Consider the following 22,056-nt stretch of genomic DNA (forward strand, 5'->3'; position numbering starts at 1 on the left):
ACAAAGACAGAGACAGACAGACACACAGAGACAGACACACACACACACAGAGACCGACACACAGAGACAGACACACACACACAGACACACACACACACAGAAACACAGAGACACATACACCGGGACACACAGACAGAGACTGACACAGAGACACACACAGAGATAGAGACACACAGAGACATATACAGGGGGACACAGAGACACACAAAGACTGATACAGAGATAGAGACACACAGAGACACACAAAGAAACACACAAAGAGACTGATAGATATAGAGACAGAGGCACACAGAGACTGAGGCGCACACACACACACACACACACACACACACACACACACACAGAGACAGTTACTATCCCGGGCACCGCGGGGAGCTACAGCTAGTTAATTATACAATGTGAAGGTTTGTGTGGGGTCCATTTAGAAATGTTGCTGATGGCTGATAACAGCGAACACTAGGCTGCATTATCTGTACAGCAGGAGCGTTGATGGTGACACTTTAGGGGAGGGTTGTTGTTATCACAGGCAGTCACACAGCTGTCACCGAGGATGTCCTCTCCGGGGACATGCGGCTGTCAGGTCCGCCATTGGCTGGCATGGAGCCGGGCACAGCCTACGGTGGGGCGGGGTGAGATCGGAGACTGGAGCAGCCTGATTTCCACGCTGGGAGAAGTAGAGACGGCATGTGCCGGAGTGCCGGCAGAGTGGCTCCTCATCCCGTGTGTGCCGGCAGAGTTCCTCCTTGTTCCCCGGGTGCCGGCAGAGATCCTCCTCATCCTCTGAGTGCCGGCAGAGTTCCTCCTCATCCCGTGAGTGCCGGCAGAGTTCCTCCTCATCCCGTGTGTGCCGGCAGAGTTCCTCCTTGTCCCCCGGGTGCCGGCAGAGTTCCTTGTCCCCCGGGTGCCGGCAGAGTTCCTCCTTGTCCCCCGGGTGCCGGCAGAGTTCCTTGTCCCCCGGGTGCCGGCAGAGTTCCTTGTCCCCCGGGTGCCGGCAGAGTTCCTCCTCATCCCGTGTGTGCCGGCAGAGTTCCTCCTCGTTCCCCGGGTGCCGGCAGAGTTCCTCCTCGTTCCCCGGGTGCCGGCAGAGTTCCTCCTCATCCCCCGGGTGCCGGCAGAGATCCTCCTCATCCTCTGAGTGCCGGCAGAGATCCTCCTCATCCTCTGAGTGCCGGCAGAGATCCTCCTCATCCTCTGAGTGCCGGCAGAGATCCTCCTCATCCTCTCAGTGCCGGGCAGAGCTCCTCCTTATCCCGTGTGTGCCGGACAGAGTTCCTCCGGGTGCCGGCAGAGTTCCTCCTTATCCCGTGTGTGCCGGGCAGAGTTCCTCCTTGTCCTCCGGGTGCCGGCAGCCGTCCGGGCACCATGGCGAAGCTCAGGGTGGCATATGAGTACTCGGAAGCCGAGGACAAGAGCATCCGCCTGGGCTTGTTCCTCATCATCTCCGGGGTGGTGTCGCTCTTCATCCTGGGCTTCTGCTGGCTGAACCCCGCGCTGCAGGACCTCCAGGGCACCACGGCCAACTGCACGGTGCTGTCGGTGCAGCAGATCGGGGAGTCGTTCGAGTGCACGTTCACCTGCGGGATTGACTGTAAGGGCACGTCCCTGTACCCCTGCCTGCAGATCTACGTCAACAACTCGGAGTCCAACTCCAGGGCACTGCTCCATGAGGACGAGCAGCAGCTCATCAGCAACCCCAAGGTACCGTGTGCCGCCTGCCCCTACCAGCATGTTCTGTGTGCCCTCCCTGTGTGATCCACCTGCCCCTATAGGCGTTCTGTGTGCCCTACCTGTATGACCCACCTGCCCCTACGGGAATGTTCTGTGTGCCTCCCTGTGTGATCCACCTGCCCCTACCGGCATGTTCTGTGTGCCCTACCTGTATGACCCACCTGCCCCTACCGGCATGTTCTGTGTGCCCTCCCTGTGTGATCCACCTGCCCCTATAGGCGTTCTGTGTGCTCTACCTGTATGACCCACCTGCCCCTACCGGCATGTTCTGTGTGCCCTCTCTGTATGACCCACCTGCCCCTACCGGCATGTTCTGTGTGCCCTCCCTGTATGACCCACCTGCCCCTACGGGAATGTTCTGTGTGCCTTCTCTGTATGATCCACCTGCCCCTACGGGAATGTTCTGTGTGCCTTCTCTGTATGACCCACCTGCCCCTACCGGCATGTTCTGTGTGCCCTCCCTGTATGACCCACCTGCCCCTACCGGCATGTTCTGTGTGCCCTCTCTGTATGACCCACCTGCCCCTACCGGCATGTTCTGTGTGCCCTCTCTGTATGATCCACCTGCCCCTACGGGCATGTTCTGTGTGCCCTCTCTGTATGATCCACCTGCCCCTACGGGCATGTTCTGTGTGCCCTCTCTGTATGATCCACCTGCCCCTACGGGCATGTTCTGTGTGCCCTCTCTGTATGATCCACCTGCCCCTACGGGCATGTTCTGTGTGCCCTCTCTGTATGATCCACCTGCCCCTACGGGCATGTTCTGTGTGCCCTCTCTGTATGATCCACCTGCCCCTACGGGCATGTTCTGTGTGCCCTCTCAGTATGATCCACCTGCCCCTACGGGCATGTTCTGTGTGCCCTCTCTGTATGATCCACCTGCCCCTACGGGAATGTTCTGTGTGCCTTCTCTGTATGACCCACCTGCCCCTACCGGCATGTTCTGTGTGCCCTCCCTGTATGACCCACCTGCCCCTACCGGCATGTTCTGTGTGCCCTCTCTGTATGACCCACCTGCCCCTACCGGCATGTTCTGTGTGCCCTCTCTGTATGATCCACCTGCCCCTACGGGCATGTTCTGTGTGCCCTCTCTGTATGATCCACCTGCCCCTACGGGTATGTTCTGTGCGCCCTCCCTGTATGATCCACCTGCCCCTACGGGCATGTTCTGTGTGCCCTCTCTGTATGATCCACCTGCCCCTACGGGTATGTTCTGTGCGCCCCCTATACCCCATATTACCCGTCACTCTGGCTATCCCACATAGTAAGTCTTCAGTAGAGGTCTCCTATCTCATCCTACCCATCTGTTCCGTTTATATGTCCCGTGTCAGTCTTTTCACTCTATGCATCCCGTGTCCGTCTTTGCACTGTATATGTCCAGTGTCCGTCTTTGCGCCCTACGCGTCCCTTGTTCTCCTTTGCGCCCTACCGTCCCGTGTCTGTATTTGCGCCCTATGCGTCCCATGTCCTCCTTTGCGCCCTATGCATCCCGTGTCCTCCTTTGCGCCCTATGCGTCTCGTGTCCTCCTTTGTGCCCTATGCGTCCCGTGTCCTCCTTTGCGCCGTATGCGTCCCGTGTCCTCCTTTGCGCCCTCTGCGTCCCGTGTCCTCCTTTGCGCCCTCTGCGTCCCGTGTCCTCCTTTGCGCCCTCTGCGTCCCGTGTCCTCCTTTTGCGCCCTCTGCGTCCCGTGTCCTCCTTTTGCGCCCTCAGCGTTCCGTGTCCTCCTTTTGCGCCCTCTGCGTCCCGTGTCCTCCTTTGCGCCCTCTGCGTCCCGTGTCCTCTTTTGCGCCCTCTGCGTCCCGTGTCCTCCTTTGCGCCCTCTGCGTCCCGTGTCCTCCTTTGCGCCCTCTGCGTCCCGTGTCCTCCTTTGCGCCCTCTGCGTCCCGTGTCCTCCTTTGCGCCCTCTGCGTCCCGTGTCCTCCTTTGCGCCCTCTGCGTCCCGTGTCCTCCTTTGCGCCCTCTGCGTCCCGTGTCCTCCTTTGCGCCCTCTGCGTCCCGTGTCCTCCTTTGCGCCCTCTGCGTCCCGTGTCCTCCTTTGCGCCCTCTGCGTCCCGTGTCCTCCTTTGCGCCCTCTGCGTCCCGTGTCCTCCTCTGCGTCCCGTGTCCTCCTTTGCGCCCTTTGCGTCCCGTGTCCTCCTCCTTTGCGCCCTCTGCGTCCCGTGTCCTCCTCCTTTGCGCCCTACGCGTCCCGTGTTCTCCTTTGCGCCCTACGCGTCCCGTGTCCTCCTTTGCGTCCTACGCGTCCCGTGTCCTCCTTTGCGTCCTACGCGTCCCGTGTCCTCCTTTGCGCCCTATGCGTCCTGTGTCCTCCTTTCCACCCTATGTGGCCCGTATCCTACTTTGTGCCCTTTGCGTCCCGTGTCCTGCTTTGCGCCCTCTGCGTCCCGTGTCCTGCTTTGCGCCCTCTGCGTCCCGTGTCCTGCTTTGCGCCCTCTGCGTCCCGTGTCCTGCTTTGCGCCCTCTGCGTCCCGTGTCCTGCTTTGCGCCCTCTGCGTCCCGTGTCCTGCTTTGCGCCCTCTGCGTCCCGTGTCCTGCTTTGCGCCCTACGCGTCCCGTGTTCTGCTTTGGCCCCACGCGTCCCGTGTTCTCCTTTGCGCCCCACGCGTCCCGTGTTCTCCTTTGCGCCCCACGCGTCCCGTGTTCTCCTTTGCGCCCTACGCGTCCCGTGTTCTCCTTTGCGCCCTATGCGTCCCGTGTCCTCCTTTGCGCCCTATGTGTCCTCCTTTCCACCCTATGTGTCCCGTATCCCTTCTAGTTGTCTATATTTCCATGTTTCCTTAGCCCTACTTGTACTGTGTGCTTTCTATGTCCCATGTCTTCTCTTTGCGCCCTCCTTACTCCATACATCCCTCTTGCCCTCTGGGGATGTCCCATGTTGCTTTCGGTCGCAGCAGTGCTGGACAGGTCTCAGCAGACACTGTGAGCTAATGTTACTGTTAACCCCTAACTTTCTAGCTTGTTATCGTTTGATGTCTTTGTAATTTATTGGTCAGTGACCACATGATTCCCCTAGATTCTCTACCTGGCTTTACATTCTAGCCACTAAATGTTACTATAAAGACAATATTGCAATAGTTGGGTAACAGCAGAATAAATAGAATCCTCACTGTATCACTCCCCCGTCTCCATGGCGGACACTTCCCTACAGGTATGACATCACGTACGTCTGCATGACTCCTGCAGCCAATCACTGGCCCCGGTGAATGCTAGCTTCATCGCTGAGGCCAGTGATTGGCTGAAATTCATGTGTATGTGATGTCACCGCAGCAGGTAAGTAAATGAAGCCTGTTGGGCAGTATAGGAGCCCGGGGGCTGGAGTGACAGCGGATTGGTCGGATCAGTAGCGCTCATTTTTTATTTGATCACATTTCCTATAGTCATAATCTTTTCAATACCGTAGTCTATTTGTCCCCAGTTAGTAACGGTCATTCCTATGTTCTATGAGACTTCATTAGCGCTCATCATCCTCATATCACACTATATTTCTGGCTGGGGTTAGTGGGTCCTGATAGTTACATTATACATATAGGTGAAAGTATATCCATATTCAGTAGGTCTGCAGCTTAATGATGGATCTGACAGAAAGTGGCATTCTGTCCCATAATCACGTGTGGGCTGGTACTGCCACCCCCTGACCAGTCACTACTCTCTAATATGCCCATTGGTGCAGGGCTGTCCACAGCTGGCTGTAGCATTGCGGTCCTCTGAACAGACTGGATAGCATTGCATTGCTGGCACTAAACCCAACATGATGAGGTTAAGTAACATGTAAATAATGCATCTGTTTCTTCTCGGTGTGCCAGATTATATGGTGGTGTCTCGTGCCGCTGCGCTATGACTATATTCCATGATATTCACATTGCACGGTCACTAGGATGAGCATTTAGGGTATCAGCTGCATATAAAGCAAGGGTTAATCGTTACTGGTACGCTGCAGACTAGTGAAAGGGTTAATACAATTGTTAGCGTTGCCTAGGGAATGAGATTTGCCTGTAATATGTGAACAATAGGCTGTGGATGTATCCCCCATCACAGCGCTGTATATACTGTATGCTATGCTTCACACTCTATGGGGTCTGTCACTAATCCAGAGTCCACATCTGCAGATTACTTCCATGTCTGATGCTTGTATAGAGCGTTGTCTGCCGGGTGAACCTTAGGCGGGCTTTGCACACTACGATATCGCAGCTGCGATGTCGGGGGGTCAAATTGGAAGTGACGCACATCCGGCGTCGCAGGCAATATCGTAGTGTGTAAATCCTTTTTTGATCGTATGATCGGTGTAGGGTCCGACATTTCCATAATGTCGGTGCAGCGACAGGTACGATGTTGTTCCTCGTTCCTGCGGCAGCACACATCGCTGTGTGTGAAGCCGCAGGAGCGAGGAACATCTCCTACCTGCGTCCTGCGGCTCACGCCGGCTGTGCGGAAGGAAGGAGGTGGGCGGGATGTTTACGTCCTGCTCAGCTCCGCCCCTCCGCTTCTATTGGCCGCCTGCCGTGTGACGTCGCTATGACTCCACACGACCCGCCCCCTTTATAAGGAGGCGGATCGCCGGCCAGAGCGACGTCGCAGGGCAAGTGAGTGTATGTGAAGCTGGCGTAGCGATAATGTTCACTACGGCAGCTATCACCATTATATCGCAGCTACGACGGGGGCGGGGACTATCGCGCTCGGCATCGCAGCATCGGCTAGCGATGTAGTGTGCAAAGGGCCCCTTAGAGTATTGGTATATACTGGGTGTAGAGGGATACATGGTAACCCATGCAGAGTAATGGGGCCGAGCCGCTCGGAGGATGTGGCGCTAACTAATGCACTTCCCCTCCAGAACCTAATGGACATGTCGCCTTTCTCGTGCAGATGCACAAATTGTAGATCTATGTATGTCTGAGCGCAGTGATATGCAGGGGCCATCATCTAATGCAATCAGCCACAGAGAATCCGTGACAATAACTTTATTTAAAGGGGTTGTCCACCTCTGGGAAGTGTCTTTTTTTTAAATGAATAAATGTGTCTGGGGCTAAAACTACTTTTTGCAATGGGTCAAAAATTTCTAGCTTTTATAGGCTCTTTTTTTGCATATTCAAGTATGATGTGGTTATAACTCATCTGAGAGGAGCTCAGAAGAAGACAGATAAGAGAGCTACAAACTGACCGTCATAGCAAGCTGACTGATGGATGCTCAGTTAACTCCAGCCAGAGCAACACAGACGCTAGACAAGGAAACTGCAACATTTTCAATGAAATCCAATTGCAAAAGGATTTTTAGCCCAATTACATGAATATATAAAAAGGGAACACTTTCCAGTTACAGTATTGTACCTTCTGATTGCCCTGGGCTGGGAATAAGTGTTCGGTTTTGTTACGCTAGTGATGCCTTTGGCAAGCCAAGGTCAAAAGAAGGAAAGCTTACTTTTATTTTCGGGTGCAAAAATTAGGTGTAAATGTGTCTAAGGGCTCCGCCACACATCCGTGAAACACGTGCGTGTTTGGTCCGTTTCCGTGTATACTGGAGACACGGCCAAACGTGCACCAATGTTACTATATCTCAGCGGTTACAAATGCGTTTTTGGTTATGTCCGTTAGTCCGTCTCCGTGATGCGTTTTGTGGGCCGTGTCTCACGCCAGCATGTCCGTTTTATTCACGCAACATGCAGCACGGACCCAATGAAAGTCAATGGGTCTGTGCGCACGTCCGAGTGACACGGACGCATCTCTGTTTGTTCCCTGTATGTTTTGTGTTTTTTTCATGTGATGTCAGTCTTTTTTCTTTTTCTGTTTCGTTCTCTCCCTCAGTCCGTCGGTCGGTCTCTATGTCTGTCTGTCCCTCTAGCTGTCTGGCGGTCAGTTCCCCCCTCTCTCATACTTACCATTCCCCGATCTCTGGCGCGGCGCTGCACGGCTGTTATAAAAACTCCGGCGGCTTTTCCTCTTTTGAAAAAGCCGGCCGCCCATTAATCAATCTCGTATTCCCTGCTTTCCCCGCCCACCGGCGCCTGTGATTGGTTGCAGTCACACACGCCCACCACGCTGAGTGACAGCTGTCTAACTGTACCCAATCACAGCAGCCGGTGGGTGTGTCTATACTGTGCAGTGAAATAAATAAATAAATAAAAAAAACGGCGTGCGGTCCCCCCCCATTTTAATACCAGCCAGATAAAGCCATACGGCTGAAGGCTGGTATTCTCAGGATGGGGAGCTCCACGTTATGGGGAGCCCCCCACCCTAACAATATCAGTCAGCAGCCGCCCAGAATTGCCGCATACATTATATGCGACAGTTCTGGGGCTGTACCCGGCTCTTCCCGATTTACCCTGGTGCGTTGGCAAATCGGGGTAATAAGGAGTTATTGGCAGCCCATAGCTGCCAATAAGTCCTAGATTAATCATGTCAGGCGTCTATGAGACACCTTCCATGATTAATCTGTAAGTGACAGTAAAAAAAAACACACACACCCGAAAAATCCTTTATTAGAAATAAAACAAACAAATTCCCTCATTACCAATTTATTAACCCCGACAAACCCTCCTTGTCCGGCGTACTCCACGGACCTCCAGCGTCGCATCCAGCTCTGCTGCATGGAGATGACAGGAGCAGCAGAAGACACCGCCGCTCCGGTCACCTCCACGCAGCTAATGAGATGAGTAGCGCGATCAGCTTCTGTCAGTCAGGTAACTCGCGGCCACCGCTGGATCCAGCGGTGGCCGCGGGTAACCTCAGTGACAGCAGCTGATCGCGCTACTCATCTCATTAGCTGCGTGGAGGTGACCGGAGCGGCGGTGTCTTCTGCTGCTCCTGTCATCTCCATGCAGCAGAGCTGGATGCGACGCTGGAGGTCCGTGGAGTACGCCGGACAAGGAGGGTTTGTCGGGGTTAATAAATTGGTAATGAGGGAATTTGTTTGTTTTTTTTATTTCTAATAAAGGATTTTTCGGGTGTGTGTGTTTTTTTTTTTTTACTGTCACTTACAGATTAATCATGGAAGGTGTCTCATAGACGCCTGACATGATTAATCTAGGACTTATTGGCAGCTATGGGCTGCCAATAACTCCTTATTACCCCGATTTGCCAACGCACCAGGGTAAATCGGGAAGAGCCGGGTACAGCCCCAGAACTGTCGCATATAATGTATGCGGCAATTCTGGGCGGCTGCTGACTGATATTGTTAGGGTGGGGGGCTCCCCATAACGTGGAGCTCCCCATCCTGAGAATACCAGCCTTCAGCCGTATGGCTTTATCTGGCTGGTATTAAAATGGGGGGGGACCGCACGCCGTTTTTTTAATTTATTTATTTATTTATTTCACTGCACAGTATAGACACGCCCACCGGCTGCTGTGATTGGGTACAGTTAGACAGCTGTCACTCAGAGTGGTGGACGTGTGTGACTGCAACCAATCACAGGCGCCGGTGGGCGGGGAAAGCAGGGAATACGAGATTGATTAATGAGCGGCCGGCTTTTTCAAATTAGAAAAAGCCGCCAAAGCAGTGTGAACGCCGTGCAGTGCCGGTGATCGGGGAACGGTGAGTATGAGAGAGGGGGGGACACTTCAGTCACTCGGGGGATTAGCGGTCACCGGTGAATCCTTCACAGGTGACCGCTAATCAGTACACGGCACACAGACAGAGCCGCAGCATGAATATGAAGTCGGGTGAAGTTCACCCGAGTTCATTCTCATCCCGCTACTCTGTCTTCCGACATGTAGTAACGACATTTTGCATCACACACGTACATTTCACACGGACAACACATACACATGTCAGTTATTTCACTCACGCACACACGGACATTCCACACGCACATACGGCTAGCATACGGGATACACACGCAGGCCACACATACCATAAAAAACGGAAAACGGACCCGAAAAACGGCCCGTTTTACACGGACGTGGTTTTCACGGATGTGTGGCGGAGCCCTAAAGAACATTTTAGTTATTAAGACTTTTTTAATTGATGATCTACTCAGAGGATCTAGATATGGGATTGGTGGGGTCACCCCTATTCACCCTGTTATTGGAGAGAGGTTAAACCCAGTACACAGTGTATACAGACTGGTGCCGGGAGATATTGATGACTTATCCTAGGACCTTATATTATAGATTTGTAATATTCCACTTCAGTCCAATGTGACATATGATCACATTTATTGTGGGTCAGTGCATAAGTAACAAGCCTCATTTAACCAAATTCAGTGTTTTGGGTTTTTTTGTTTTTTTTTTTTTACTTTTTTTTTTACTTTGGTTTGTTACCAGCTTTTTTTTAATTTTTTTTAATAACATTCATTTTATAAATTTGTTTATATTTTCTATAACTTTAGGTGCAAAAAAACCCTTATTACTTACTGAAAATGAGAACACTAATTATGAAACCGCCCTAGGGGATTACACCGATGTCCTAATGTAAGGGAATTTACAGATCCCCCATTCTCAGATTAAAGGTAAGTTCACACAGTGCGTTTTTCGTGGCGTTTTTGCGCGTTTTTCGGTTGCGTTTTTGTTCAGAAAACTGCATGACTTTGCTTCCCCAGCAAAGTCTATGAGTTTTCATTTTTGCTGTCTGCACACAGTGGGTTTTTTTAGCTGTGTTTTTTTTGGTGCCCACAAAAACGCAGCATGTCAATTATTTTTGCGTTTTTCACAGCGTTTTCCACCCATTGAGTTCAATGAGATGTTCAAAAACGCAATGAAAAACGCAAATTGCAAATATAGCTGCATTTTAGTGCGTTTCTATGACTAAAAACGCAGCTATAAGCACAAGGGGTGGGTAGTACAGTGACATGTACAGGAAGAGGATTCCTTCTGTTTGTAAACACAGAAGCGTGAATCCTCCCGGTACCGCCACCGCTGTTTCCATCTCCCGCCTGGTGCCATGTCGGCTCCTGTGCAGCGCCATGTCTGGGCGTCAAAAGTGAACAGTAGATAAAAAAATCTCATAGTCACCTGTCTGCAGACTCCCGATGCCATGTCCGCTCCCAGCACCTCTTCCCGTTACCGCCGCTCCGGCTCCCAGGCACGTACGATAGCTGCAGGACCTGGCGGTGAGGACCTGGCGGTGATCTTCTGATGCGGTCACCTGACGCATCAGCTGATCGTAAGTCTCGCGGTGACGCCGGCTTTTTACCACCCGGCCGACTTTTAAACTGTCAGGAGACTTCATCAGCTGATTACCTGCAGCTCCTGCAGCGATCGGACGGGAGTCAGCACGGACGTGTGTAGTTGTTTTTTTTGCACTGATGCATCAGCTGATTGTATAACAGCTGTTATACAATCAGCTGATGCCCTTGAACCTGACACATCATCTGATCGCTTTGCCTTCCAGCAAACCGATCAGATGAAATTGGATCCGGATTGGACAGTGCGGGACCCTTGATTGACCCAGGATTACTGCGGAGGGGGGTTCTTTATTTCAATAAAGATGGAGTCACTAATTGTGTTGTGTTTTATTTCTAATAAAAATATTTTTCTGTGTGTTGTCTTTTTTTTATCTTTACTAGAAATTCATGGTGGCCATTTCTAATTTTGGCGTGACACCATGAATTTCGGGCTTAGGGTCAGTTGATAATATATACAGCTAGCCCTAACACCATTATTACCCAGCGAGCCACCCAGCATCAGGACAGCTGGAAGAGTTGGATACAGCGCCAGAAGATGGTGCTTCTATGAAAGCGCCATTTTCTGGGGTGGCTGCGGACTGCAATTCGCAGCGGGGGTGCCCAGAAAGCTTGGGCACCCTGTACTGCGGATTCCAATCCCCAGCTGCCTAGTTGTACCTGGCTGGACTCAAAAATTGGGCAAAGCCCACGTCATTTTTTTTAAATTTTTTTTCATGAAATTCATGAAATAATTTGAAGAAAAAAAAAAAAAAGGGCTTCCCTATATTTTTTGTTCCCAGCCGGGTACAAATAGGCAGCTGGAGGTTGGGTGCAGCCCGTACCTGCCTGCTGTACCTGGCTAGCATACAAAAATATGACGAAGCCCACGTCATTTTTTTGGGGGGAAAAAAACTCCTGCATACAGTCCTGGATGGAGTATGCTAAGCCTTGTAGTTCTGCAAATGCTGTCTGCTCTCCTGCATACACTAGTCGATGGCGTATGCTGAGCCTTATAGTTCTGTTCCCCCTGCCTCTCCCTCCAGCATACAGTTCTGGATGGAGCATGCTGAGCCTTATAGTTCTGCAGCGGTCTGCTCTCCTGCATACACTAGTGGAGAATGAAGAACATATTGAAGAAGGAAATTACACCTTTTTTTTTTTCAGCAATTTTTAATGGTATTGTTCACTGATAAAAAACGCATACAAAACGCAGCAAAACGCAGAAAAAAACGCACATGCGTTTTTTGTCGTGTTTTTTTGCTGCAGGTGCATTTTTTGCCGCAAAAACCGCACAAACGCAGCGTAAAAAAAACGCAGTGTGTGAACTTAGCCTAAGGGTAGGTTCACACCACCATTTTTTCCACATCTGAGAAAAGCTATGTGTGCACTGAGTGTTTTTCGCTGCGTTTTTACACGTTTTTTGTGCGTTTTTGGGCTCAAAACTGCATGAATTTGCTTCCCCAACAAAGTCTATGACTTTTTTAATTTTTGCTGTCCGCACACAACTTTTTTTTTTTTAGCTGCATTTTTTAGCTAAAACAAAATGGACATGTCAATTCTTTCCTGCGTTTTACTGCGTTTTTCACCCATGCAATGCATTGGAAAGATGCAGCAAAACGCAGCCAAAAACGCACTGAAAAGTGGTAAAAACGCATGCGTTTTTTCCGGTGCGTTTTTTTTGTGGCCAAAAACGCAGTGTCAAGAAAACCGCTGTGTGCGCACATAGCCATAACTAGTCCAATTTTCTGATCAGATTTGATCCGAGTTTGAGCTAAGTCAGATCACAGAGGTGTCAGATTTTCTCAGAGATGGAGAGAAAAAAGAAAAGGTTCTCCATCTTCTCTGTCAGTCCGTGAAAATCAGACCGATGTCATCCGAATGCAATATGATTTTTTTCACGGACGCATAGACTTGCATTGCTGACTTTGATCCAACAGTTTGATCAAAATTGGACATGTCTCTGATATTTTTTTTTTCTCCCTTCGTCTAGTTGGTCCGAGGGGAAGAAAAAACAGACATGTTCGCAGCCCCATAAAATATCATAGGTTCTTTTTGATCCATGGATCGCAGTCGGATTAGAACATTGGCAATGTTCATGAGCCCTAAAATTGACCCTTCACTTCTATAGCAAATGTGACTACACATTTCTCATATATAGTCACTATACCTCATGGTCTGGGGCCCTGCTTCTGCTCCTTCTGCATTTGTGATCCGAGTCCTTTTGTTTTCATGTCCAAAATGGTTGCTGCAGAGGCAACGATCAATGTATAAGACCTCTTTCACACGTCTGTGTTTCTGGTACATGTGATGTCCGTTTTCTCACGGACACACACAGACCCATTAAATTCAATGGGTTTGCGCACGTCTGTGTTTTCAGAAGGACAGTGTGTCCGTGTGCGGCACACGGCGATATGTCAGTTTTCTCCAGCCACACGGGTGTCACACACACACTGATGTGATCCGTTTAACAACCGTGTGATATGTACCGGAGAAAACACGTGTGACATAAAAGTAAGGAATTTTTATATTTACCTGTCTCATGCGCTGCTGTCTCTGCCTCTTCTGTTACTTCTGGGTCCACTCATTATGCTCATACATATTCACTGCACTTACTGCGGATCTGGAAGTAACAGCAGTGCCGGAGACAGGTATAGCACAGGGACAGCACATGGAACACACACACACGGACGCACGCACACACACACGCACACACACGCACACACGTGCACACACACGCACACACGTACGCACACACGTGCACACACACGCACACACGTGCACACGCACGCACACACACACGCACACACACACACGCACACACACGCACACGCACGCCTACACCACAGAATGTGAAATACCTGTGAGTTTTGCATGGACGTGTGAAAGAGGCCTATGCCTGACTCATGCCTTTCCCTGCCTGTCTTTGGACATAGCCCTATAGTCCATCACGCACCAGGAGAAAGGCAGAGGAGCATCAGAGCTCCCTATGACTGCAGCAGGTATTTAGGACAATGGGTCACTGATATCACATGTTAAAGGAGCGGCATCACAGAAGAGGCCATTAAGCATAGTCACTATACATCAGAAAAGCATAGTCATTGTATTACGGGTAGCACGGAGGGGATGTGCTGCAGCTTCACGTTCCTGCAGACCCCAGGGTAGTATTCATTATGCACTGTATTGATCTACAGGAGAACACGCTGTACTGTACAATTACAATTTTTTTCGATAGTTGCCAGGGGCATGTGTGAAATAAGATTGTCATGGCCCAATAAGTTCTAATTAAAGCTGGAAACTGTTATCACTGACCTCCAACAAAAGCCAGAGTCCGCCTCATGCCCCTCTAATCCCAGGGTAGATCGCACACTGTGATGGCTGCAATGGTCTGTTCTGCTGTGTATGAAGCTTCTCTCAGGAGGAAGGCTGATGGATGACGGGGCTCATAGTGCCCTACCTGATATATGATGGGACCTATATCACAATAAATAATACTCATGTTAGGGATTGATGGGAAATGTATGATCAAAGTCATGTTTTTTCTCTTTGACCTAAGGCTGCTAATATTAAAAAAGTGTTAGTGGTGCTTTCCCCAACAGTGCCCCTCCTGTACATAGGCTGTGTCTGGTACTGCAGCTCATCCCCATTCAAGGGAATGAAACTGAACTTACCAAACACAGGGCCATGAACATTTTTTCTAGGAAAGTAAAGCAGATGCTTACTTTTAGGTTATGTGCGCATTTTGCTTTTTTTCATGCGTTTCCGCAGCGTTTTGAGCTGCAGCGTTTTAATGCAAAAATGCATGCGTTTTTATTTCCAGGCAAAGTCTATGGGATATAGGCCATTATTGTGCGCACAATGCTAAAAAAACCACTGCATTTTTTGTGACAAAAATTTGTCAAAACCTCTGCGTTTGAAGAAGCAACATATCAATTGTTTTTGCCATTTTGGCAGCGTTTTGGTAACATTGAAGTCAATGAGAATTATCTAAACACATCCTAATAAAAAATTCTAGCGTTTTACATGCATTTTTGATGCAAAATGCATGCTTTTTTGTCAAAATCAAAGCATGCGTTTGTGGCATTATAATCATGTCAATAGGTTTAGTTTTGCCCTCACATCCAGCCCGATTAAAAAAAAAAAAAAAAAAAAAAAAGAGTCAAACAATAACTTAAATTTATTTTTAACATAAATATTAAATCTTAATAATCATTTCCAGAATATTATTATTATAATGTATGATTTAAATTTTTTTTTGTTTTTTTTTCCCACTTTTTTCCTACTGTTTGAATGTTCAAACTTTATTTAGTAGTGTCTTTGTATTGAAAACGCCTCCCATTTTATGCACTGAAACTGCATGTAAAACGAGGTGAAAACATGTCAAAAACACTAGAAAAACGCATGCGTATTTCCTGCGTTTATGTGGTCAACACCAAATTTGACAATGACAAATTCTGCCAGAGGATGCGTTCATTTCTGTAAGTTACAGAACGCAACGTGTGCACATGGCCTAAATTTATCACTTAGGGTATGTGCCCATGATCCGTAATAGCAGCATTTTGGAGTCTGCGTGTTTTTGCTGCGTCCAAAACGTTGCGTTGTACAGTACAAACACAGTGGATTTATAGATATCCCATGCCCTCTGGGCTTCTATTGTAAACTGACCTGCAGTGCGGCTTTCCTGTCTGCAGCATGTCAATTTATTCTTGTGAAGACGCCAGTGTTCTGAGTAGGAGAACACAGCGACAATACACTGTCAGTAAGGCCAGAGTCACACTTGTGAGTGCCTCGCGTGTAACTCGCGCGAGTCTCTCATTGAATCATCCGGCACGGACTCGCACTCTCCTGACAGGAGCGGGTCGGTTGCATGTATGTCTATGCAGCTGAGATGCTCCTGTCCTGAGAGTGTGAGTCCATGTCGGGTGATTCAATGAGAGACTCGCGCGAGTTACACGCGAGGCACTCGCAAGTGTGACTCTGGCCTAATCCTGATCGTGGGCATGTTCTCCTGCACAGGACACTAGTGTCTCCACAAGACAAAACACACTGCATCCAGAACACGTGGAAGCCTAATCGTGGCCTTGTACCCTTATACTACGTTCCCACAGTGAGCTTTGTTGAGTGACTTGAGTGAGTTGATGCTCCTGAATTTCTGCACCTTAGCATACTTTGGATTTTCATTGGATTTATATAATGTTTTTAACTACTTTTTTTTACTCTGTTTACTGTCAGGTCCCTTTTGCCCTCCATCCCAGCAGAATTCACGTGTGCCAAAATTCCCTCCTTAACCAGCCCCATGTAATGTTATTTAGTAATGTGAATGTTTTAAAAAAGTATTTCTAAAGTGCGCTGTCCCTATGCTAATTAGGGCCTAGACTAGTCAAAGGGGCGTTGTTTCCCCAGACTAGTCGGCCTTCTTTCCATGGTATCACACCCCTGTAGGAGTGATAACATGATTTCCAAGAGCTGGCATCACATCATCTCATGGAAATCTTGCGTATGCGCAATTGCGCATGCAGGGCTCATTAGGCAGTGTCAGTGCGCCTCAGGAGCTGGGTGAATGTATCCCGGCTTCAGAGAGATGCACTGTGCGTGATCTGGAATGCAGAAGCTGTTCTTGTAGTCATGCACAGTGCGGCTCTCTAAAGCCGGATGGTTAGGGAGGGTATTTGGGTATACACAGCTGAATGCTGCTGGGTTGGAGGGCAAAAGTGACCTGACAGGTTCCCTTTAAATAAAGCTGCTTTTTTTTTTTAAAATAAAACCTTCCTGGTGTTGACTTTCTTGGGTGCGGATTACGTGTTTTTGATGCGTTCTTTCACCTGTGGATTTTTGACATCTAATAGAAGTGCATGGGGAAATTCTGCACAGAATTATCTGCTTACCTGCCAGGGAAATTGTCATGTTGCGGATTGGATAAACCCATGACAGGTCCGCTTACACAGCGTAAGAAAGAAGCCCAGAGGGCAGGAGATTTCTATAAATCCCATCCACTTTGCTGGTACTGTAAAACTCTGCATTTGTGACAGCGAAAATATGCAGCAATAAAAACTCATCGTGGGCATGTACCCTTATTATTGTAAATTTGTCATTCCCCGGTTCATAAGAATCAAAGTTTGAACAGTTAATTGTTCCAATACGGACTAGAAAAACGGACACTAACAGAATAATAAGGCCGGGTACACATATCCGGCTTTTCGCCGGTTTGACGGATGCGGCGCACGCCAGTACAGTGTATACAGTACACTGGCAGCACAACAAGCGCCGGTCACATGCTGTCACGTGACTGAAGCATGTGACCCGGAAGTTGCGGCGCTGCCATTGTACTGTATACACTGTACTGGCGTGCACCGAATCTGACAAACCGGCGAAAAGCCGGATATGTGTACTTGGTCTAATTGTTTGCATGCTTTAGCATTTTAGAGTAGAACTGTTTTTTGTTTTTTTTTTGTTTTTTATTACCAGAATAAGAGCATCAGTTGTATTCATCAATGTCGGCTAGCTCTAAACGAGCATAAAAACAGCTTTGCTGAAGTGAAAATCTCTGTTTTCCATTTATAATAATCGTCCTATGGTGCCAGGATGTGCAGTGATGTATACAGACATCATCATGGGTCTGTACATTGACATACAAACTTTGCTCTTCAGGGGGACTTCATAAATGACTGAGGACATGCTTTATTGTGCTCACCGACAATCAATACATCAGTAAATGTCCCATATATCATTGAAACAGTTCTAATATCACCAGGTCAGAAGTCTGAGCGGCAGTCACTTAAAGGAATTAAAGAAAAGGCTAAGGGCAGAAAATCATACAAATGAATAAAGAAGCATCACTTGTCGATGTAATCCCTGCTGCACCAGCACTGTTGGTCTGCTGGTCTTCAAATCATCATTTCCCATCCATCAATGACTGGCCTCAGCTGTTATGTTGCCATGTACGGCACATGACTTCTGAAGCCAGTGATTGTCTGCAGCGGTCAGACTAGGATTGAATAAGACAACCAAACTTTTTTGGGATTTTTATACATATATATTTTTTATTTATTTTTTTTCTCATCATTTTTGAAAAGTGACCCCTTTGATTCAGCCATTGGGCATCACTGTGGTATATAAGCAGAACTGTGTTGTCGCTTGTTCAGAGGTTCTGGGTACACAATTCCCGGAGTCTGATAGGTGACAGGTAGCACGTAGCCTCCTGCGCAGTCTGCGGTGACTTGTGCCTTTTTGGCACAGAACATAGACTCTTCTTCTAGTTATTTCCTGGCTAAAGAAATGAACATTACATTTATAAAATGTCACTTCCAGGAGCTGAAATTTTTACATACAGAAAACAAACCACTTATTTATATATTTATTGTCAGTCATTCCGACTTTCGTCCACTTGCTGAATTCAGTGCATACAAAGTATGTGCACGTCGAGCATTTAGCAGTACATAATACATCCGTCCATCTAATTTGTTTATTAACCTATTATTTTATAATTTGGAGGATAATACATGAGAAACCATCTTTGTATTATACAGACTTGCATTAGGAACTGTTCTCTGTTCTGAGCAGTCAATGCTTACAATTACATGGACAAACACTTTAGTGACCCTCCATGTTTGAGTGCTATGACTTAACGTATATTGCATATGCCCAGTATAATCTTTGTATCGTGTTTCCCTGAAAATAAGACACTATCTTATATTATTTTTTGCCCAGAATAATTTGGGGTAGGCTTATTTTTGGTGAAACGTGAGTTCGGGGTAAGTTTGTCCCTCAAAAGAGGCAGAATCCATCCCCCCAATACCGCCAACCCCAGGTGAATCATACTTACCAGACCCTGGACATCTGTGTTGCTCCCAGGTCCTCCTGCGATCCATGGTGGGTGCTCCCAGCAGGTATGCTCCACAGTAGTCCTCCCCTGCTCCCGGCCAAGCACTCACACACACATATCAGATCGTGCGTACACACACGCACACACACACACAACATCTGGTAATACTGTATTGCTTCTGGCCGGCAGGGATCCTGGGACGCAGTGCAGTGGAGCGTAAGGACCTGCAGTGGAACACATCGAACAAAGTCCCTGGAGCAGTACGGTATCACTGGATGGTGTGTGTGTTCCACCGCAGGTCCTCCAGTCTGGTGAGTATGATTGGGGTGTCTTCTCTCTTTTGGGGGTGGCTGCTGTCTATAATGAAGTGTCCTGCAGTATCTTTAACTTTTTTAGCTTCATAGACACTTCATTATTGAACCGCGACTAGGGTTTATTTTCGGGGTAGGGCTTATATGTAAGCCTTACTCTAAAAAGGCTGAAAATTCCTGCTAGGGCTTATTTGTAGGGGAAACACAGTAATACATATTTATGTAGTTTTACACTTTCAAACCCTTTTTACATGGTAGAAATAAAATCTTGCACCTAGAAACGAAAAAACAAGCTAGCCAGCCTTATGAGCCACTGAATCTTACAGCACATGACAGTGCCTAACTGTACACTGGGAGCCCCATTTGTGCCTGGTTTTGGTCGAGGTTTTAGTGTTTTGCACTTTTTTTTAGGGTTTCCAGATGTTTTTGCCTGACTTATTCTTCTGCGACTTTTTAAAAGTAGAAAATCTTGTCTTAGATGTACTTCTGTCTCCCCTTGGAGCGATTTCATACATGCCGTAATTTTTGAAAACTATGTGACTTTTTTGCAATATAGATGGAAAAACAGTTAGAGATAGAAAAAAATATCCTTTTGTTTTTTACTTTGCACTAAACTTGTAAACCAATTTGATGAATTTGGCAGTAAAATTAAAAAATAGCGAATACTAAAAATTAAAAGGGACTTAAAGGCAATCTGTCAGTAGGATCAATCCTCCTAGGCCGTCTATATTGGCATATATATGTCATAGCAAGCTGAATAAAATTATACCTTGTTATCTGTGATCCAGTGTCTTATTCCAGAGAAATCCATATAATATATTACCATATACACTAAATAGTATGCTAAATATAGTATGCTAATGTGCCGGACACAGATCTCCCTGAGAATCTGCCTCCAGAGCCTATTTTAAATAAAAAGGAGCATTACCAGTGTGAGACATGTATTGATTGACAGTCTGCTCTCTTCATTTACATGTCTCACACTTCTTACACCCATTTTATTTAAATTAAGCAGATTCTCATAGAGCAGGACAGGCTCTATGCCCCTATATGATGCTGCTCTCAGATTCCATAGCAAAAAAACAAACAAAACAGATTCCCTTTAAGTAAAATGAGTCAGTAGCAGTTTAGTAGTTTTAATCTTTAACTGTGAACTAAAGAGCAAGTGACTGTTAAAATAAGGCATCATCTTTAAGCATTGTCAGTGAAATACTTGACGTATCTAAAAGGGATAATTGGGTCTCCCATGTACCAAAACACCTCTTAACCACTCTACTTGAAATAAAGACATAACAACTTTTTGGGCGAATGGCCACAGCTTTTATTTAACAGTATACATGTATCAAAACTTGTGGCTCAGCATGCCACCCTCTTTAAACATAAACCGATACATGTATACCCTCCCAACTGGCAAACAACCGATAGGTCCGTCCAAGAAGCCACTAATCATCCTTATCCCCTGGCCGTAACATACCACTGGCCCAGAGGACCACCTCGGCTGTGTCCAACCAACCCAAGGTGTGGGGTACTAACGTTCCATCGTTAAAATACCCCTCCCCAGAACCTGCAGGACCTACGCCCACAAGTTCCCAATCCTGTCTGAAGCCACTACCCCTGAGTGACTTCATACTCCCCACCGACTATCGGTGCTCCCAGCCTCTAGGAACGGACCTATCCCCCCGCTGCGACAAACAAAGAAAACCACCATATAAACCTTTGCAATTTTTTTTTTTTTTTTTTTGAATTTTTCATTTTTTTATTTTTTTTTTTATATAATTTTTACATTCTTTTTTTTTTTTTTTTTTTTTTTTTTTTTTAATTTTTATATTAAGGGCGGGTGGGCGGGCCAAACACGACTGGCACCAACGGCAAAAGAGGAGGTACTGCCCCTAACTGCCCCTTATAAACCCCCCCTTTTCTCCCCACCCCTCATGACCTCTGGCCCAATCCTCGCCGCTCACCAAACCACCAATCCCTTAATCCCTTACACAGCCCTATTCCCTCAACATTAACCCCTTCCTACCCTATACCCTCCCGATAGTCATGGGCTCATTCACCCCTATGGGGCTCATTGCCCATCTTGACGTATCTAAAAGGGATAATTGGGTCTCCCATGTACCAAAACACCTCTTAACCACTCTACTTGAAATAAAGACATAACAACTTTTTGGGCGAATGGCCACAGCTTTTATTTAACAGTATACATGTATCAAAACTTGTGGCTCAGCATGCCACCCTCTTTAAACATAAACCGATACATGTATACCCTCCCAACTGGCAAACAACCGATAGGTCCGTCCAAGAAGCCACTAATCATCCTTATCCCCTGGCCGTAACATACCACTGGCCCAGAGGACCACCTCGGCTGTGTCCAACCAACCCAAGGTGTGGGGTACTAACGTTCCATCGTTAAAATACCCCTCCCCAGAACCTGCAGGACCTACGCCCACAAGTTCCCAATCCTGTCTGAAGCCACTACCCCTGAGTGACTTCATACTCCCCACTGACTATCGGTGCTCCCAGCCTCTAGGAACGGACCTATCCCCCCGCCACAGACCGGCCGCGTGACTCCTTACGTGGCCCGGGCCCCCCACACCCCTATGGCTTGCTCCAGACCATCCCGCAAACCAAGCATCCACAAGTCCAAGCCGATATCTGTGAGATGCACCCCATCTCTCCTCAAATATTGACCTGCCGACTCCTCCAATTCCTTATGTCGCACCACCAAGCCCCCATTCCGCGCCACAAAACGGCCAATCGCCCTATTCAATTTAATTCGTGCCCTATTAATACGGTCGACCGACCTCCCAAAACGCCAATTTTCCCTAGCCACAATATCCGACCATACGATAATAATACCCGGGAACGCTCTCCACAGGTGCAAAAGATCCAGCTTAATGTCCCTTTTTAGTTCCCTTGCTGTCCTCACCCCTAAATCATTCCCCCCCACATGCAAAATGAGAACATAAGGATCCTGGTCGATCCTACTATAGTAAGCCACCTCTGGCCGAACTCTCCCCCAGGTCATGCCCCGAATCCCGATCCATTTGACCCGTGCATCCGTCCTCGCCACTCCAAGTTGCCGACCGTCGGGACGCACATCCG

The 22,056-nt window shown here is 48.1% G+C and overlaps 1 protein-coding gene across 1 annotated transcript in view; it reads left to right on the forward strand.

Moving 5' to 3' along the window:
* The first annotated feature begins 1,362 nt into the window (after positions 1-1,362).
* KCNMB4 (potassium calcium-activated channel subfamily M regulatory beta subunit 4) overlaps positions 1,363-22,056 on the forward strand; it is a 198,789-nt gene continuing 178,095 nt past the window's right edge. The window contains exon 1 of the mRNA XM_075344887.1: positions 1,363-1,698. Coding sequence (XP_075201002.1) covers positions 1,363-1,698 — 336 coding nt within the window. The remainder of the gene's footprint in view (positions 1,699-22,056) is intronic.

The sequence above is a fragment of the Anomaloglossus baeobatrachus genome, chromosome 4 (assembly GCF_048569485.1).
Source record: "Anomaloglossus baeobatrachus isolate aAnoBae1 chromosome 4, aAnoBae1.hap1, whole genome shotgun sequence".
Classification (NCBI taxonomy): domain Eukaryota; kingdom Metazoa; phylum Chordata; class Amphibia; order Anura; family Aromobatidae; genus Anomaloglossus; species Anomaloglossus baeobatrachus.